General features: G+C 46.8%; 1 protein-coding gene across 1 annotated transcript in view; it reads right to left on the reverse strand.

The window, feature by feature from the left end:
- PMFBP1 (polyamine modulated factor 1 binding protein 1) overlaps nucleotides 1–19,096 on the reverse strand; it is a 1,903,249-nt gene that overhangs the window by 728,834 nt on the left and 1,155,319 nt on the right. The window contains exons 29-31 of the mRNA XM_086945556.1: nucleotides 14,374–14,531; nucleotides 7,977–8,223; nucleotides 1,894–2,083 (exon numbers count right to left, since the gene is read on the reverse strand). Coding sequence (XP_086801682.1) covers nucleotides 1,894–2,083; nucleotides 7,977–8,223; nucleotides 14,374–14,531 — 595 coding nt within the window. The remainder of the gene's footprint in view (nucleotides 1–1,893; nucleotides 2,084–7,976; nucleotides 8,224–14,373; nucleotides 14,532–19,096) is intronic.

The raw sequence follows: 19,096 nt of genomic DNA on the forward strand, positions 1-19,096 counted from the left end.
GTGGTGCCATGATCCTCCCCCCAAACACCACATACAAATGGGGTGAGAGTCCGTCACTGACATAAGACGCCGACAAAACATGCAAGTTTTTAAGCCCGATGGCATTCGCACACTGTTCCAATAAAAAGAAATGGAATACAAAAAAGGCCCTAAACAGGCCCGTAGCAAGGACCGGATCCGCGTTGCACGCGGAAAAGGAAAAAACTGACGTGGGCGCGCCGGGGCGGGTCTTATGTGACCTCGCTGATGTCACATACACGGACGACACCTGGGCGAAGTCGCGTGATGTCACCCTTCCCCCCAGCGCTGTGCTCCCCCCATGCTGTGGCAAAAAAGTTTCCAGATCCAGTCTCACGCCTGGGGATTATTCTATGTGAAGGAATCTGCGGCTAGTAGTCTCAATCAGATACAGTCTTCATGATTTTATTGATTTCACTGTAATGTTAAAATTTCTTCCATGTTCATTTTTGTTATGGTTTTAATTAACTAAACAAAGTTTTAAGCAGTCTTCATGAGGGTCATTAGTATAAAGCCTTTTCTTCGAACAGAGACCCTTTTTCTCCTTTTCCGACAAAATTATACCAGAATATTGACAAACCAATGCTGAAGATGAATCCTGTAGTTGTAGAATGCTGAAATGAAGCCAAGATTTCTTTCTAAATTCACTATGAAGAAGAGTAAACTGAGCAGAGCTGAGAGGAGACTCCCTGGCACAACGTGTAGTAGAAAATCTGAAGGTCTAAGGTTCTCTCAGGAGTGTTCTAGATGGTGAAGGGTCCTGATTGGTTCAAGAATTACTTTTGGTCTCTTTTACAAAACAAGAGATATAGGTTAAAATGGGCCTAGGCTTAGTTTCTGCTTTGTATTGGTTTAGAATTGCTTTTCTGATGTACCGGGGATTCCCATCTCGATGACGGGGAATGATTCAAGCATGTGAATCAATGAAAGTTCCAATACTGGATTAGCACAGATTTTCTACAATTATTAAATACATTTGCTGATTGCAGAAGTAAGGTTTGCAGTAGGTATGTCTTACCCACAAGTACCATTTGGGGTTAATGACAAAATTAGACAGTGACCTGCATTTCAAGCCGGACACTGCTGTCATTAATCATCAGAAACAGATTCTGACATGACTGATGCATTACCTGCACAAAATGGACATAAATGTTTTCACTGTATGCATAGAGGAAAGCAGCTCAATAATTGCATGAATAATGATGGAGCTCCTAAAAGACAGAAAGGTGTTGCAAGACAGAATGAGGTAAAAAAAATGATAAAACCTTAAAAATAGCACAACAGGGCAAATATTTCCCAAACAAACACAACTAGAAGCCAATTCTAGCTCACACACATATACACGAGGCGCAAACTGGAAGATGAATCAAAATCACATATAGAGAGTAAGAGGGGTCAGGACTGACAAAGCAGCAAACTCTGTACCACCTGTGAGCTGTTGTTTAATGTTGACAGGCATGGATACTTTCTATTCGCATCACTAGTTAGAGGTTGTTCCCAGTAACTCACAAAGAGTTATATAAAAAGGAACTGCGGGTGCTCTGAAAGACAGCACTACTACTACAAAAAAATGTACACATGTATCTATCTTCACCAATGTCTGGATTAAGTGCCATATTAACTATCAGCATATTGATCCTCACATTGATTTCCAGAGTTGGAGCTAGAGCCATTAGGTGACGCCTCAGTTAGTTTTAAGATCTTTAGCTACACCACCTATAAAGTATTCATGCCAGATTCTCGCAGTGATCTGTAGCATTTTTATCAAAATATCAGACTCTGAAATGTTTGTGCTAAATTGTCAATGACCCAGAATAGAAGTTTTAGGTCCAGTGTCTCTTGAATGACAATGTGCTGCCAGTCTCTTTTCTATACCTGCACTGCTCCAGTTCTTCATCATTACTGCATGCTCTTTCTCGAAGTGTGCGCAACTCGGACTCCAACTTGCGGACAGACTGCTCGTGTCGCACCACCTCTGCAATGCGGTCACTCAGCTGGCCCTGAGTGGTTTGCAGCGTGCTCTCTGCCAGAAGCACTTTCTCCTCATGGTGTGCTAGTTCCTGAGCTGTGGAAACAGATGCAGTTACACGTAGGATATTTTTAGTAAGCATGAGAAAGTAGCACCAACCTCACAAGATTCTAGAAGGAAAGCAAATTCATAACCATGAGCTTGGACAATGAGTTATTCCTTCCACTGGACTCCATGGAATACAGAAGTGTTCCCTTCCCTTTCCCACCCTCGAGAACCACTTACTCCTGCCTTTTCCGGGTAGGACACTATCTGCAAGAGAAATACACCACATTTAATACTTTCTACCTAGGTGCTGTTCACTAACTTTTGCATGGTTGCACACTTTGAAAAGCAAGATTCCCACTGCTAACACTTAATTTGCAACAGTGAAAAGTCTGCCATCAGGCGCAAATTCCACCATCATAAGTTTTGAAATCCTTATTGTGTAAATTGTGTAAATCAGGATGCAGCATTCTCGATAACAATTCTAGCATTTGTTTTTCTTTGCACTTTAGTACCATTTAGGTATGGAATAAAAATGTTGGAACCAGACTGTACAGTTAAAACGTGGTTTCTTCATATCACATCCATGTTCCATGCATCCATCACCACGTCTGTGACAAACATCAAAACCATACTCCTGCAGCTCTCCCCAATATGACCAACTTATGTATCCTCTAAATCAGGCTTATGGCTTTGAACTATTTGCATATTTGTAAACTATATGTCAAAAGGTTTTTTTTAAGGTAAATCATATCCAACCCCAATAAAGAAAAGCACCCAGTTTGTAGGATTTTATTCAAGAAAGGGAAATCATGTTTGTAAATATGATTTTTATTAACCTCATCCCATGATTATGGATGCAGGAGCATAGGACTGTTGGATAGAAAAGCGCCATCTATCTAAGTCCATAATACAGCCTAGGCTACTCTCCCGTAACAATATTTTGCCAATATCTACTTGGCTGCTCCTAAACAGTTCTGAAGCAGGTCCCCAAATTTTATTTGGTGGAGCTAAGAAATACAACTTCAGACCTGCATCCTACTTAGGGCAGCTCAGACAGTTCCCTCAGGAAAAATACCTAGTCACCCCCTCTAAAATGTATAGGAGTCTCAAACCTGGCATTCCACAGAAAAGGGCAATACCATGAAACTGAAGCTGGTTAAGCTCAGAAGTAAAACCATGATATAGATTTTCATAGAAACAGTAGTGATTTCATGGGGTATTGAGGGGCCACACAGACATGTTAAGCTGAACATAAAATGGAGGGTGACAGGATTCCACAAGGGTCAAGTTGAAAACTGTGAAGAACTTGTCTCCAGAGCCATCAGTAAATGGTGAAGATAACTGATAGGAGGTGTTTATTTTCAACTAGATTCTACATTCCAATTGAAACGTCTGAATAGCATCTAGAGAGACTAAGTCATTCAGCAACGAGAGGATGTGCTCTGTCCTTCTTAAGGCAAACTAAGAAAGGACAAGCCCAAGGGTGTAAAAATGTGCCTTCTGAACTAGTTACTTACCTTCGGTAACACTTTTTCTGGTGGATACAGTATCTGCCTGTGGATTCCCCACCTTATGAATATCCCCTGCACCAGCATTCCCGCGGAAATTTTTCCTAGCTCTCCGCACCGACGAGATTGTCACAATGCTATGGCTCTGCACGTGGTTCCACATGACATCACTGGAGCCATAAGAGGACCACGTCAGCGTGATGACATCAGTTTCACGCATTTTTCCGTGCCACCGAGGCAAAAGGGGCGGACCGACCATAGAGACAATGTATACATAGTAAACAGTATTCACACAAATACACACAGTGTAAAGTGAAATAGGAAATCAAAGAAAAGTAACATTTCCTATAAACCTAACAAGGACAAACAGAGGCAATATAAATTTCAATAAGAAACAACCATATTTATCAATACCTCTTTTAAGGTATAAAAGGGTGGACAATGGGGAGGCGGGTGGGTCAGTGAGGAATCCACAGGCAGATACTGTATCCACCAGAAAAAGCGTTAACGAAGGTAAGTAACTTGTTCTCCTGATGGATACATCTGCCTGTGGATTCCTCACCTTATGAATAGAATCCCACAGCAGTTTAACCCCCGGAGGAGGGTGTCCACCCTCCTATACCAAAAAGTCTTGCAAAGCAGAGCACGCAAAATGGCCGTCCCTCCTCACTTCGGAATCCAAGCAGTAATGCTTTGCGAAAGTGTGGAGGGAGGCCCAAGTTGTAGCTTTACAGATGTCCAATACAGGGACACCCCTTAGCCCTGGTGGAATGAGCTCTAATGCCTACAGGAGGCTCCTTATCAGCCAGGGAGTAGCATATCTTGATGCACAAGATGATCCATCTAGATAAAGTGCGCTTGTGCACTGCCTTGCCCTTCATGCAACCAGCATATCCAACAAAGAGCTGATCATCTTGACAAAAGTTCTTTGTTCTAACCAAATAGAAGCTAATCGCCCTCTTTGGATCCAAACAATGAAGCCTCTCCTTGTTGGAAGGGTGAGGGGGAGGATAGAAAAATTATGGAGGGCAATGAACTGTCCTATATGGAAGGGAGTTACCACCTTAGGCAGAAAAGCAACCCTGGTCCTGAGTACCATCCTTTCAGCATATATGGTCAGAAAAGGAGCTCAAAGCCTTAAGCTCACTCACCCTCACCCTCCTAGCCGAGGTGATTGCCACTAAAAAAACTGTTTTGAATGTCAGAAGTCTGAAAGGACAACTATGCATAGGTTCAAACGTGGAACCCATTAAAAAAGTTAACACCAGATTTAAATCCCACTGGGGCATAATAAAAGGAGCGGGAGGAAACATGTCAGTAAGCCTCTTAATCAACCTTAAGACTATTGGAGACTTAAAAAGAGTAGGCAGATCGGGCAAACAAAGAAATGCCGACAAAGCCGACAAATATCCCTTAACAGTGGCCACAGCACAACCCTGCTGAGCCAAATGAAGTAAAAAACAAAGAACATCAGAAAGATGTGCTTTCAGAGGATCAATAGATTTCTCTCCATACCATCTAACAAATTTCGACCACCTATAGGAGTAGACAGTCTTGGTGGAGTGTCGCCTGGCCGATAAAATAACATCCGTTCAATCTCTAGGCATAAAGGTGCAAGCTCTGGAGGTGGGGGTGTAGAACCTGCCCCTCCATCTGAGAGAGGAGATCTGTCCTGAGAGGGAGACAGAGCGGAGGGTGCGATGAGAGGTGAAGTAGGTCCGTGTACCACAACCTTCTTGGCCAATCCAGGGTGATCAATATAACTTGGTCCAGATTTTGGCAAATCTTACTCTGAACCCGAAGAATCAAGGGTATGGGAGGAAACGCATAAAGGAGTTGCGAGCTCCAACTCAACTGAAACGCGTCCCCCAACACTCCTTACCTCGGAAACTGGAGACTGCAGAATGACAGGCAGTGCTCATTCTCGAGAGTGGCAACCAGGTCCACCCGAGGAGGTCTCCACGTCCTGAAGATGTGATTAACTACCTCCGGATGAAGCCTCCACTCCTGGTCGGTGGAGAAATGTCGACTGAGACCATCCGCACGTACGTTCAGCACTCCGGCCAGATGGTTTGCTATCAAGTAAATCTGATGGTCATGAGGCGAGGACCAGAGACGCAACGCCTCTCTGCAAAGACGGTACGACCCTACTCCTCCCTGCTTGTTGACATACCACATCGCAGCAGTGTTGACCGTCAGGACTTGAACCGACTGACCGCGAAGGGAAGGGAAAGGCCTTGAGCGCCAAAAGAATCGCCCACACTTCCAGAAGATTTATATGAAACAATCTTTCCTCTGGAGACCAAAGACCCTTGATCTCCAGATCACCCAGATGAGCACTACACCCTAGGGTAGAGGCATCCGTTATCACTGTGGCCACCGACGGAGGAAGGTGGAAGGGCTTTCCTTGAGACAGATTGCCCTCCAAGCTCTAACAAGACAGATCCGCTGCAGCTTCTCTGGAGATCCTCACTGACTCGTTGAGATCTCTGTTGTGCTGCTACCACTGCCTGCAGAGACACCACTGGAACACCCTCATGTGCCAGAGTGCATGGTTGACCAACAGAATGTAGGAAGCGAACAGACCGAGCAGACAAAGGATCTTTAGAACTGGAATGACCACTCCATTGTGAAACAAGGGAATCATTTCCTGAATGTCGAGAATCCTTTGTGGAGGCGAGAAAGCTCAACACACAGTGGTATCCAGTACTGCCCTATAAACAGGTTGCGCTGATAGGGCACCAGGTGAGACATGGGTACATTTATCAACAAACTCAATTTGTACAACAGCTGGGTTGTAACCTGCAGATGATGATGCACGATCTCTGGAGACTCTACCTTCAACAGCGAGTCGTCCAGGTAGGGGAAACCTGGAATGCCCTACCTCCTGAGATGGGCAGCCATCACTGCCATCACCTTGGTGAAGACTCGAGGTGCTGTAGTAAGACCAAACGGAAGGACTGCAAACTGGTAGTGCTGCGACCCAACCGTAAAACGAAGATACTTCCTGTGCGACTTCAGGATTGCGATGTGGAAATAAGCATCCTGCAAGTCGATGGACACCATCCAGTCCTCTTGTTGCAGCGCCTGAAGAACCTGAGGTTAAGGATAGGACGTAATCTGTCATCCTTCTTGGGGAACAGGAAATACCGGAAGTAGCAACCCTGACCCCTTTCCCGCTCCGGAACCACCTCTATCGCACTTTTTTGTAAAAGGAGAGCAAATGATCCTCCGTGCACAACCCCTGGCAAGGAAGGAAAGGAGGAGGTAATTCCATGAAGGGAAGAGCGTACTCATTCTCTACAAGATCTAAAACTCAAAGGTCTGAAGTTATTAATTTCCAATCTTGTAGAAAATGGGTAAGCCGACCTCCCACAGGACCCACATGATCCAGGATGGCGGATCTAGGGCTTCTTTCCTGCATTACCAGGAGGGGTTTGGGAAGATAGAGGAAGAGGAGGAAGAGGGATGGCATCCGGCTTCACGAAGGCGACCTCTGCCTTTACCCCTGTAGCTTTTATGCAAAGGGTTCTGCTACTGTTGCTGTTGCTGAGGCTGTCTGGAACCACGAAAGGAAGTCTTTCCAAAACCACGGTAACGTTTATATCCATAGCCTCTCGTCTGAGTCTGCAGACCCAAAGACCTTGCCGTAGCCTTACTGTCCTTAAATTTTTGCAGGGCAGAGTCCGCCTTTTCACCAAAAAGCTTTGCATCATCGAAAGGCAAATCAATAAGAGCAGCCTGCACGTAAGGAGAGAACTCAGAAGACCTCAACCATGCATGTCTTCTAATCGCAATGGATGAGCCCATTACTTTGGCAACAGAATTTGCTGTGTCCAAGCCAGACTGGATGACTTGGCGAGCCGCAGCCTGAGAGTCTGCCAACACTTCACTCAGATTACACCTGTCCTCTTCAGACAACTTTGGAAGAAGCTGTTTTGCAGAGACCATTGGTGCATGAATATATCTGCCCAAGAGACAAGTGGCGTTGGTAGACTTTAGTGCCATACTAGCAGATTAAAAAACTTTTCGCAGATTGCTCCAACTTTTTGGAATCCCTGTCTGAGGGAACTTGAGAAAAAGCCCCTGTAGATTGCTTCGAACAAGAAACCTGCACCACCAGACTTTCAGGAGAGGGGAGAGAGGAAAGGAAAACCAAACGAAGTATGGAGAGTCCCAGAAAAAAACGTTAGCAGTCTAGATAAATCTTCATGACCCATTTTAGGAAAATAATTTTGAGAATGCTTGGATTTGTAATTTAAAGAGAGTACCTACTTAGTGTCAACTGTAAGCCTTGGTGCTCGATTTTGAGATGTATGACCCTCCACACTGGAAGTCCAAATCCAGCATCTTTGAAGTCATTAGCGTTAGGCCAATAAACGACTTAGTTGTTCATATCACTCTAAAGACGAACACTCTATCGTGCCTCTTACCCGCTTGCTGGTGTCGTTTGTGGGTGTCCTGGAGATCATTCTTTAGTTGCTGAATCTCATTCTTCAGGGAGATATTTGCATTCTCCTTCTGATCCTTTTCCTTCTGTAGTCGCTGAATCTCTAATTCAAAGCCTTTAATGGCTGAGAGATGCTTTGCAATTTCCAAACTCTTCCCTTTCAGGGAGCTACGAGACTGAAGTAGATCTGCCTCGGACTTCCGCAAAAGGTCATCCCTTTTTAGAACTGCCTGCATCAAAGAAATTAGGAAGAAAATAAGAGTTGCATGTCCTTATAAAATCTTGACATTCTTTAAAAAAATGCACTTTCAAAAAGTTGTATTTCTGCCAAGTCTATGCTATACTTATGCATACACCATTATGGAAACCTCTTCTGATTTACTAAATATCTGTATGGAACCTAGGCATGGTGACAGAATGCAGACCTCAATGAGATGATCCATTTTTGCTTGAGGGAGGAGGTTTGCTAAGGCTTGCAACTAGCATGTGGTGGAGCCAACTTCTAGCATTAGTGAAGAATACAACACGTGGCCACATGGAGCATTGGCTCTTGAGCAGAAAAATGTTAGTGTGACTTGGGTTGGGCTCAGTACTTAATAAGGCGAGGGGTAGCCCACACAAAACCCATTCCCAATCCAGAGAGGACTTGTCTATAATATTAGGCAGTGATGCAGACAGTCAATTGGGTACATCAAGGAACCAGGGGCCAGATGTAGGTGGCCAAATACCGTGCGGTATTTGGCTGAGAACAATGTAGGTGAGTTTAAACCTACTTGCAAAATAAGGAATCGCAAAATTGCTATTCCTTATTTTGCTCTTGCATTTAAGGAATCGGAAATAGCGATTCCTTAAATGCAATGTAAGTAGCACTAGAAAAAAGTGCACTTCAGCCTTAAGGAACCGCTAATTACCACCAACTTCAAGTTATTGGTAATTAGCGATTTCCTTTAAAAAAGCTCTTTTTGGCTTTTTTAAAAGGGCCATGTGGTACACATCCATGCCCTTAGGGCATGGATGTGTGCCACATGTGCACACATGCACATTTCAGGGGTGCAACAGGGTGTCCTTTGAACACCCTGGCACCCTTGAAATAGCTCCCGCTATTTACGATTCTTTAATACCGAATCGCAAATAGTGAATATCTTCCCAAAACACACAAGATGATGAACCGAATGTTGCACATTGGTAACAAATTCACCCCCAGTCACAGATCTGGGTTTATTCCATTGTTATTTTGCTCACCACGCCACCCCAGATCAGACATGGTCATATGCAAATCAGTCTTGATCCTGTGCCTCATGGGAACAGTCCAGTCCGAACTGCCAAGCCATGTCTTTCCTGGACCCGAATCAAGCATCCTAGGACCGCTATCTGGCTATCAGCCAGGATAGCTTGACTCCAGTGGCATAGTGAGCACAGGACCCACGTCGGGGCATACCCTTCCCACATAGGGCGAACAGCAAAACACTCAAGATGATGGACGGAATGATGCACATTGGCAAAACATTCACCCCCAGTCACAGATCTGGGTTTATTCCATCGTTATTTTGCTCACCACGCCACCCCAGATCAGACATGGAATCAAGCATCCTAGGACCGGTTTCTGGCTATCAGCCGTCATCAGCCAGGATAGCTTGACTCCAGTGGCGTAGTGAGCATGGGACCCACATCGGGGCATACCCTCCTAGCCCATAGGAATGAATGGTTAGGTATTCCTTATTAACGAATCTCAATTAGCGATTCGTTATTAAGGAATATTAAGGAATTGCTAATATTTTAGCGATTCCTACCTACATTAGATTTAGCAAGTCCTTAATAGCGATTCGGAAAAATCGCTATTAAGGACTCGCTACATTGAATTTGCCTACATCTGGCCCCAGATGAGGGCAGAGTGTAGCACCACACCAGTTGACAAGTGCCAGATCAAACTGATAAGAACATGGGGCCACATATATCAAAAATCACTTTTGCATTCCTTAAATAGCGAATTTTAAGTAATCACTATTTAAGGAATTTAAAAATGGTATATAACAAAACAGCGAATACCTAATAGCAATTTCTAAAGATTCACAATCGGAATCATGGAATTGCTATTAGGTAATACTACTCCATTACCTAATTTGTGATTACCTAATTGGTAACTGCAAATTAGGTAATACAATATCAAGGGTGCCTGGGGCCCTAAGGCCCCCTGAAGCACCACAAAACAAAAATGCACATGCAAAGCGCACAAATGGCACTTTGAAAAATGCATTTATGTGCATTTTTCAGAATTTGCACGTTACCATCGACTTGGAGTCATTGGTAATTGTGATTACCTACAATTGAGACTACAAAGCCGCTCATACATCTTGAAAGGCTATTTTGCATTCGCAAATGGCTAACATTACTGATTCGCACAGTTTGTGGATTCAAAATGGTTTGATACATGTGGCCCATGGTTTGTTGATATAGGAGTTGAAATGCACACTTAAGATTCCTTGGCAATTTACCAGTGTACAGCATTGAACAAATGTAGGCATTCATTGTAAGTTCCCTTGAGCAGTATCCTCTGGGGAGGTATCCCAAGAGGATAGCGCTCCAGGCAACTACTAGTTTTTCATTGGGTCCTGTCCAGAATTACTGTGTCCTGAAACTCCAGACCTAACCATTCCAGCCACAGAAACACCAGACCATGAGACTTGTGAAGAGCTGCAAGGGCTGTGGGCAGCTGCCATGCCTTGCCTCGAAGACACTCATACTTCAGCCAGCTGAAGTAAAAAAAAATAGCTGTCACACCCGAACCCTGTTGATCCCCCACGCTAGGCCAAGAAAAAAACACCCCTCAACATTTACTACCTGTTCGAAAGATAAGTGTGGGTGGATTTGTGCCCGTTAGTACCCTTGAAGGGAAAAACATATTTAAAATCTGACCCGTATTACAATTGACAGGGATATTATTTTTTAACCGCAAGGAGATACCAGTCGTAATGGTTAATTCCAGCCCCAGTATCTCCCACTGAGTTGATGGAAAACTCAATTTCTTCCATATAGGTAGAAAGAAATTCTAAACAAATAGAGATACAGAATTATCACAGCTCCCTATCCATTCATACAGATTTTTCTAAAGATATCTTTGTTGAAATAGATTCGAGTGTGAGGGAAGCTGGCTCTGTATATACTATACCAAAGTGAGGTATAGTGTGCACAGAGTCCAGTGGAGCCCCTAAGGTAGGCAGAGGTAAAGTTAGATAGCACCTCACTTTCTATGTGTGGTAGTGTGGTCGAGCAGTAAGGCAGTATAAGAGGACAGACTTAAGCATTTGTTGTACACACTCAGTCTGCAAATGAATTCACATACTCGAAGACTGAACTTCAGACCAATTGTTTTCGTATAAAAATATTCTTTTAGTTATTTTATTTCCTAGAACCAAGCAAGCCTGGCACAGGTAAGTTGATAAATACTTTGCAGTAAATATACAGTTTGGAATGCAGTTGTAAATGTACTTTGAAATGGTTACAGTTTAAATTACTGGTAATGCAATACTGTGGAATGCTGTACATGTACTTTGTATCGATTTTGCAGTAAAAATCACAGGTAAGTCACTTTTACGTTATTTTTGAGATTATTTTTTAGATTACTTTTTCTACTCAGTGTGATCTGCCTAGATATCACACTGGGATATTTCCTAGAGAAAAGGTAAGTAAAGTTTGCACAATTGTTATTTTTCAGGTTTCCATACAAATCAACTCCACACAGAGAAAAACAGTCAGTAGATTCATATGGAGAGAAATGAAGTTAACAGTTACCAGGTATGTAATCGGTCTTTGGAGGTGAGCTTCTGGGGTTAACAAGGGTTCCACCAGGGTCAAGGATGCACTCTCGTTAAACCCTCAGTGGCAATAGGGCGTCCGGGTGCAGAGTGCTGAAGCCCAATTTTATCCAATGGGGGATAGGCTCAGGTTGGTGGCTGCTGACGAGCAGGCCACTGGGTTGTATGAGCAAAGCTCCAGGACTTTAGCTCAGGGCAAATGGGGAAACAAAGTAGCACCAAAGGTGCACCATCAGCAGCACTAGGGCGGCCGGGTGCAGGGTGCTGTTTTGACGTCGGCGCCCTGTTGGTTTCAATGGGGAACCTCCGGTTTGCAAAGGTACTGCAGGCTCGGGGACATAGGTCTTCTGGGTGTGACCACCACTTCAAGAGGTAAGTTGGGAAGTTAGGGGTTGGTTAAGCACCCTAGGTTTGGGCACACAAGGCCATGGGGCATCAGGTGCAGGGGTGCCTTTTGGGGTTGGATCTTCTTACCAGCTTCTGGTCGCAGTTGGGGAGACCTTCTGGATTTAGGCTGCAGGTGTCGGCTGGAGACTTGGGGCAGGCCAGGGGTCGCTGGATCTGGGGTCAGGATAGCCGGGGTGACCTCCTCGTGACCTCCTCGTGGTGTTTGCAGAGTGGGGCGGATCCGCGGTGTCCACCCGGAGCCAGAGGTTGCAGATTAACAAATCCGGTGTTCACTGGAGACAAAGTCTTTGTAGTGGAAGGCAGGCATGTCCTCGGGGGTGTTCGAGGTTGCTGGCTGCAGGACACAGTGGGATTTCGCAGGAGCAGGTTCGAGGAGGAGACAGGCAGGTAGGGCTGAGGCCAAGTCAGTTGGAATTTTTCTTTTGTTAGCTGCTGCACGGCTGTTCGGTGCCTCTTCTTTTTCTTCTTGTAGTTTCTTATTGTCTGAGGAAGCAAGGTTCAGGGGTGCCCCTTAATACTAGATTTAGGAGTGATACACATAGGTAAAAGGCAGGGACCAATGGGTTCCTTCCCTGGTGTGGGCACACCCCCTATTATGCCACCCTCCAGTAGGAGGGGGGCATGAGCCTGTCCCTGGTTGGCTGAGTCCCCCCACTGCAAGATGGCGGGGACTGAGAGTTGTGCTTCACCTCGCCTCTCCCAAATGAGGGGTGGCATTGGGAGAGGTGGGCACATCACTCTTCCTCACTTGTTTTTCCCCCCGGTTCTTCCGTCCAAACTGGGGGGTCAGAACCAGTTGAGACCAGTTGCTGAAAGCAGCAAGTGGCCTGGGGAAGCTCTCAAAGGTGGCAAGCCTTTAAAGCTTCCCCTTCGTGTACTCTACCCATCCTAGGGGAGGAGGCTTGGCACCTCGTCCCAGGATGTGCATTGTTTCAGGCTCCAGAGAGCAGCAGGCTCTCGACCCAGGGGTCCAGAAACATGTCTGGTGGTGGCAGCCGAAAGCAGCCACTCAGAATGGACACTAGTGGTGGGTTAGTTGTCAGAGGCCATCTCTAAGATGCCCTCTGTGTGCATTTTTCATTAAATTCCACACTGGCATCAGTGTGGGTTTAATGTGCTGAGAAGTTTGATACCAGACTTCTCAGTTTTCAGTGTAGCCAATATGGTGCTGTGGGGTTCATAATGACAAACTCCCAGCACCATATACTCTTAATGGCAGCACTGCACTTACAATGTCCAAGAATGGACTTAGACACTGTAGGGGTACAGGGCTCATGCACCTGTACCCTCACCACTGGTATAGTGCACCCAGATAGAGGGGTGACTGACCTATGCCAGGGCAGTGGGTTACAGGCATGGCACGCAGAGATGTGTGCCATGTCGACTCTTCACTTGGTTATGCTCCCAAACACACTCCGCCTGCAAAGGCAGTATGAGAGTGTAATGGTACATGACCTCTGAGGGTGGCACAAACAGTGCTGCACCTTTTAGAGGCCTTCTCTGCTCACAGTGCCCTGGGTACCTGTGGAACCATTTATAAGGGGCTGACCAGTGGCCAGAGATGCCAATTGGGTTTTAGGCTTCAATGCAGTTTTAGGGAATGAACATAGACCTTGGGAACATGATTAGCAGGAGCCCAGGGCACACTCAGTCAAAGTACATCGACAATTCAGCAAAAAATAGGGGCAACCAAGCAGAAAGAGGGCACTTTCTCACAGAATGATGACATTATCTAAAAACAGTGGCTACTATACCTTTATGTAAAAGTATACTAAGCTGTACTGACTATTTCTTTTCTTTCCTACTTAACTTTATTAAGACTAAAAACAAAACATATCACTGAACTCATCACCAGAGTTTCACCTTGCAAGACTGTCACCCTGTAAGTTTGCCAACTCTGGGGTTGTTCCAGACCCTGTTCCTATAAGGCAATGATTTACAGTGCTTTTATCTGTAAGACTTTACACCCCTTTAACACTCTAGTTTGCATCTTATTCGGGTATCTTAGGAAGGGGTGCACACATCCTGATGCAGATACGGGGGATGAGGCAACCAGCCTTCTTTGACCACATATAGACATTGGGCTCAAAGGTGTTGCTTGTGGGCAAAGGCAGACAGTTCTTCCTACTCTCATCCCATTTTCTTTAGGCCTGTACTCACCTGCTCTTTTTGTGCAGATAATTTCTGGGCCTCCCGTAGCTCTGCTTCCAGCTGTCCTATTCGCTGCTGTTGCTGAGAAACCTGTAGCTTCCGGTTCTGTACTTCTGCTGCAATGTCTCTCTGAAGATTCCGCACTTCTTGCTCCAACTTCAAAATATCTGATATGAGAAGACATCATCTGATCAAAGTCGATATGGAATTCAAGAATTACACATCTACAATAAAGCACTAAAGGACACTGTATTAGCCGAATATGGAAGCAGTGCATGCAAGGATTAATCACATTTTTCACATGCGAAATAGTCTACACACAAAACATTGCTCCTAAAGTGCAGTATATGCATGCGGGTGTCAACTACTTATTTTCTGAATTTTTCTCACTGCACATCACCTATGCTTCACAACCCTATGTAAAAGAGTTGAGAACAATGGGGTCAAAGAGTAAATCAAAACAGTATGGCCAGGAGGATACGTTACTTGGTATTAAAACAAAATCTTCATTGTAGGCATCTTCATTGGAAACACATTAAAATAATTGTCACGTATGGAACAAGTATTTTTTCCCAGTAATAATGTCCAAGTTATGTGTAGTAAATGTATGGACAGATTTCAAAGTAGTAGCTTTACATATCACAATTAGTTGCATGTATATCAACTGTTAGACCTGGCACCTTGGCGTGAGTCTCCCTTCCACTTTTTGCTGATGTGCCTCCGATGTTTTGCTGGTTTTCCGATACTCAGGGCACTGCGCCACGGCTGATCCGTGCCGCAGTGCAAGTGCTCCCTACTGTAAATTGTACATGCGATTGGTATCCATGATTGGTTCTTTGGATTTACTGTTAGTCCCTTGTAAAGTGCACGAGAGAGTGCCGGGGCTTGTAGATGCCAATACTGCTGGTGGGCCTGCAGCGCTGGTTGCGCCACCCACCGAAGCAGCCGTCAAGATGTGTCTGGGAACTGCGACCGCAGAACCCGCGTGCGGTCTCGTACTGTCACGCTAGCTGGGCAAGTGTCCCCACTTGCCAGCACCGGCCCTTCCCTTGACTACATATTAGTCACCCCTATGGTAGGCCTGCGGGCAGGGTGCGTTGTAGGTGCAAGGTAGGACAAGCCCTGAGATGCGTGGCCTGTCCTAGTAGTGACTTACAACCAAGACCGTATTTCACTATTGAAGACTACCTGCTCCATTAGGCCAGACTGAGCTGCGAGGATTATTACACCCTATAATCCCCGCAGGCTCAAGGAGCATGGTAGTGAGTCATGTTTAGTATGCCTGAACTCAGGATAATGAGATATTTCTTGTAGTCAAGTTTATTTTAGTATCCTGGGTTTGCAAATGCTACTTTTAGAAAGTCAGCATTTGCTTGCCTAACCATCTCAGTCCGCCTCTGCTGGTATGTGTATCTGACTGTCTGGGATGTGTGAGTGACAGGGCTGGAGGGATGACAGGTGGTGAATGCGCAGATTACACCTTAGTGGGAGGTAGGAGTGCCTCTTGACTCGAACTGTAGCTGTGCTCGACCACCACAATGCTGGCTCCACCCTCCTGGGGAGCGGCGGATGACTCTGCCGACGCCTGGCCCAGGAAGGGCGAAGCCCCCATCAACAAGGTACTCTGGCCACCCCTGTCCGGACAATGCTGGCTCCACCTCCTGTGGGGCGTCTGATGCGCCTGCCCCTCACACTGAAAGCAGAAGCCGGAGTACACCCACCGGGGTACTCAAAGACTGAGAGTGGCTATGCAAAGGCCCCCCTGGCCTGCGAGAACAAAAGAATTGGCCTATAAAAGAAGGAGCCCTGCTCCTTGAAAATTAGATCCGGTTTGGGCCACAGAAGGACTCTGCCCGACGAGAAGGACCGTGAGAGACAAGGAAGGGTGCTGACTCTTGCCTGTGTCTGGTGCCTTGCTGCTGAAGGAGAGACAGGAGAAAAGACTACGAGAAGACTTTTGCTTTACTTTGTGCCAAACTCTGCTGAAGAGATCTCCAAGGGCTTGCAACTGAACTTGCCCCCTGACCAGCGTCCCAGGACCAGTGGACGCTAACCCCCTTGGAAGGAAGCGACTGCGGGTGCTAACCATCGCCGCAGTATCGACAGAGGAATCTCCTCTAAGGCATCAACGTCCTCCCGACCACCGTGACCGGGGCCCAAAGCAACAGCGAGAGCAAAGTAAGGACCAGCCGCCGCTGGCCCGAACACCGTGACCGCAACTGCACCGGGAGCCCGAGAGCAAAGTGAAGGAGGACCCGTCCGGTCCGAGCTCTCAAGGTGACTGCATAGCGAGCAGTCACTCACCTGCAAAGACGGGCAGGGGCCCTACGAGAATCCGCAAAGTCGGTAGCCTGTCCGACAGCCCAGCTGTGAGCCCACAGCTGCACCGACATTTGGCTGGGTACGTCCTGCACTTGGGGACCGTACTGCCACTTGTCACCGCCACACAACCGCCGCCTCCAGGGTCGGAGCGGACGACGAAGAGAGGGCTCTGCCGCCACAGAACACCGCTGCCCCGGATGACCAGTGACCTGCTCGGCTGAGGAGCCGCAACGATCAGCGATCCCGGGAAGGCAACGCAACGTGGGACAGATCCCCTGGAAGCCGCCGGCTCCACAAAGAACTTTGGTTAACACCGGCCTACGGGCCTCAAGAGAACTGCATAAGAACTGTGGTAACCCGAATTAAGTAATCTGCAACCGTTTTCCTAAAGTACATTGACTGTATTCACAAGCCTGCTTAAAATCTATATAAAGATATATATTTTTACAGAATACAGTCTGGTCTCGTTGTGTGGTGGGTTGGTTGTAAAGGTGTACTATTGCAAGTGTTTAACCCTATGTGCCCCAAAGATTAGCCTACGACTGCTTAAGCCACACTACCTAGAGGGTAAGCAGAGGTTGTCTGGACGGTAACCCTCAGCCCTGACGAGGAAGAGAGAGTCCCTGCTTGTCGCTAGTGTTGCACTGCGCCAACTAGGGCCTCCCCCTTCCTACATCAACCATGCCACTGTAGCTGCTTCTCCCATAGTGGTTTGTGCTCTATGTTTCCTGACAATGGTTTATTTGTTAACAGGCAGAAAAAAGCATAAGTGTAATCTGACAGGTTTCCATGGTGCTGGGCCCACTGAGTCCAGATCCCACTGCAAAGTTTGATTGTGCCGTCAGGCATAGTCGGCAAGCAGGATGCAGGAGACTAGTAGAAGCCTCAGACGCGTTCTCACTGAGCCCACCAGCGATCACCACCAATACCTTTGTGAACAACTAAAGTGAGCACCGCAAATTGAAAGCGCTTGTAGGAGAGTAGGGTCTGCAATCCTATGATCACCCAGATTTTTTGCTTTTGTTTCACTGGTTTACGACTTTCTCTGGCTGTGGGCCTGCCAATCAGACCCACAGCCTGGCTGTTCTCTTTCTAAATTACGATATGTACCCTAGGTGCATTTACCAATTGGTACTGGGCCACCTTATCAGACCCTGTAACTCAGGGCATAGGTGTACCCAGGGCCGCCAGGGGCTGCAGCATGTATTATGCCACCCCTGGCTGGCCTCCTAAATTTGACACAACTGGCTGCATGACAGCTGGGGCGAAGTCGTGTAATCACCCTTTGCTTTGGATATAGTAGCCTATATCTAACCATACAATGGACACCCGAGTTCCTATCAGTCACTCCTATGGCAGGCCTTGACAATCCTGAAGGCAGAGTGCATGGGCTCGTGTGAACTGTGTTCTGGCCCGAGCCGAGCCGGTTGCAGCTTGCGGAGAAAAGACCCAATGGCTGTTCCATGATAACGCGTACCACATCGGTAACTTCGGTGTCGCGTTATCAAGACATGTCGAGTAAGGTGTCATACGAATCGGGGTGCTGCCCTCTCACCAACCCTGGCGACGAGGTTAGCATTCCGCCCTTCTAGAGGGACACGACATGTACGTAACTGTGAACCCCGGTTAAAGTTAACGAAAGCCTCAGCTCCACAAAATGGAGGCTGCCACCACAGACACGAGTCTGACCTCCTGCTGCTGGGAGTCCTTCCAGCGAGGAGCACTTGGACAAAGGGTTTCCTGTCGAGGGCGGTGTTCGCACCGTCCCAGACAGAGTTTGTGTATTCTGGGTAGGTAGGGCTTTTGCGAGAAGGTGACTGCGGAGTGGCACCCCGGTGCTCACTACGCATCTGCCGGTTAGAACCAGTTCCAGGGGCGACAGCCCTGGCCTGGGGAAAGTCCGGCAGGGGAGAGGGGTGTAACTACCCCCCTTCCTGGTCCCACCCTTAGGGCAGGACCTAGTCATGTACCCACCCCTTTCTTTAGAATAAAGGCCGGAGCGGGGACCCTTCCAAATTAGATCATCTTTGAATCAAGAATACTTTCTACGAAAGGACTTCAAGACTCTTCTCAAGATTTCTCCCTTGTGGCTAAGGAGTAGTCACCCTGCATCAGCGGGCACCAACTAAGAACTCTGCGGTTTGCTGTAAGTCCTTCCTCAAGGAATCCGACGGCCCAGCTCGACGAGAACCGGCTTCCCTGGCACCTCTGACCTCTACCCACATCATCAGCTCAGCTGTGACCTGTGGGTGCGACGAGACCTCGAGGGACCGGCCATCATCAGAACCTGCACGCTCTTAAAACCAGCACGACCATCGAGGTAACTCTCTGGTGAGTGCTCTGGGGTCCGAGAAGCCCCGACCCTGAGCCGCTCCAGCACCGAAGTGCAGCCTCCCAGCATCTCCACGAT

This window comes from Lissotriton vulgaris, chromosome 12 (genome assembly GCF_964263255.1).
Source record: "Lissotriton vulgaris chromosome 12, aLisVul1.2, whole genome shotgun sequence".
In the NCBI taxonomy this organism is placed as follows: Eukaryota; Metazoa; Chordata; class Amphibia; order Caudata; family Salamandridae; genus Lissotriton; species Lissotriton vulgaris.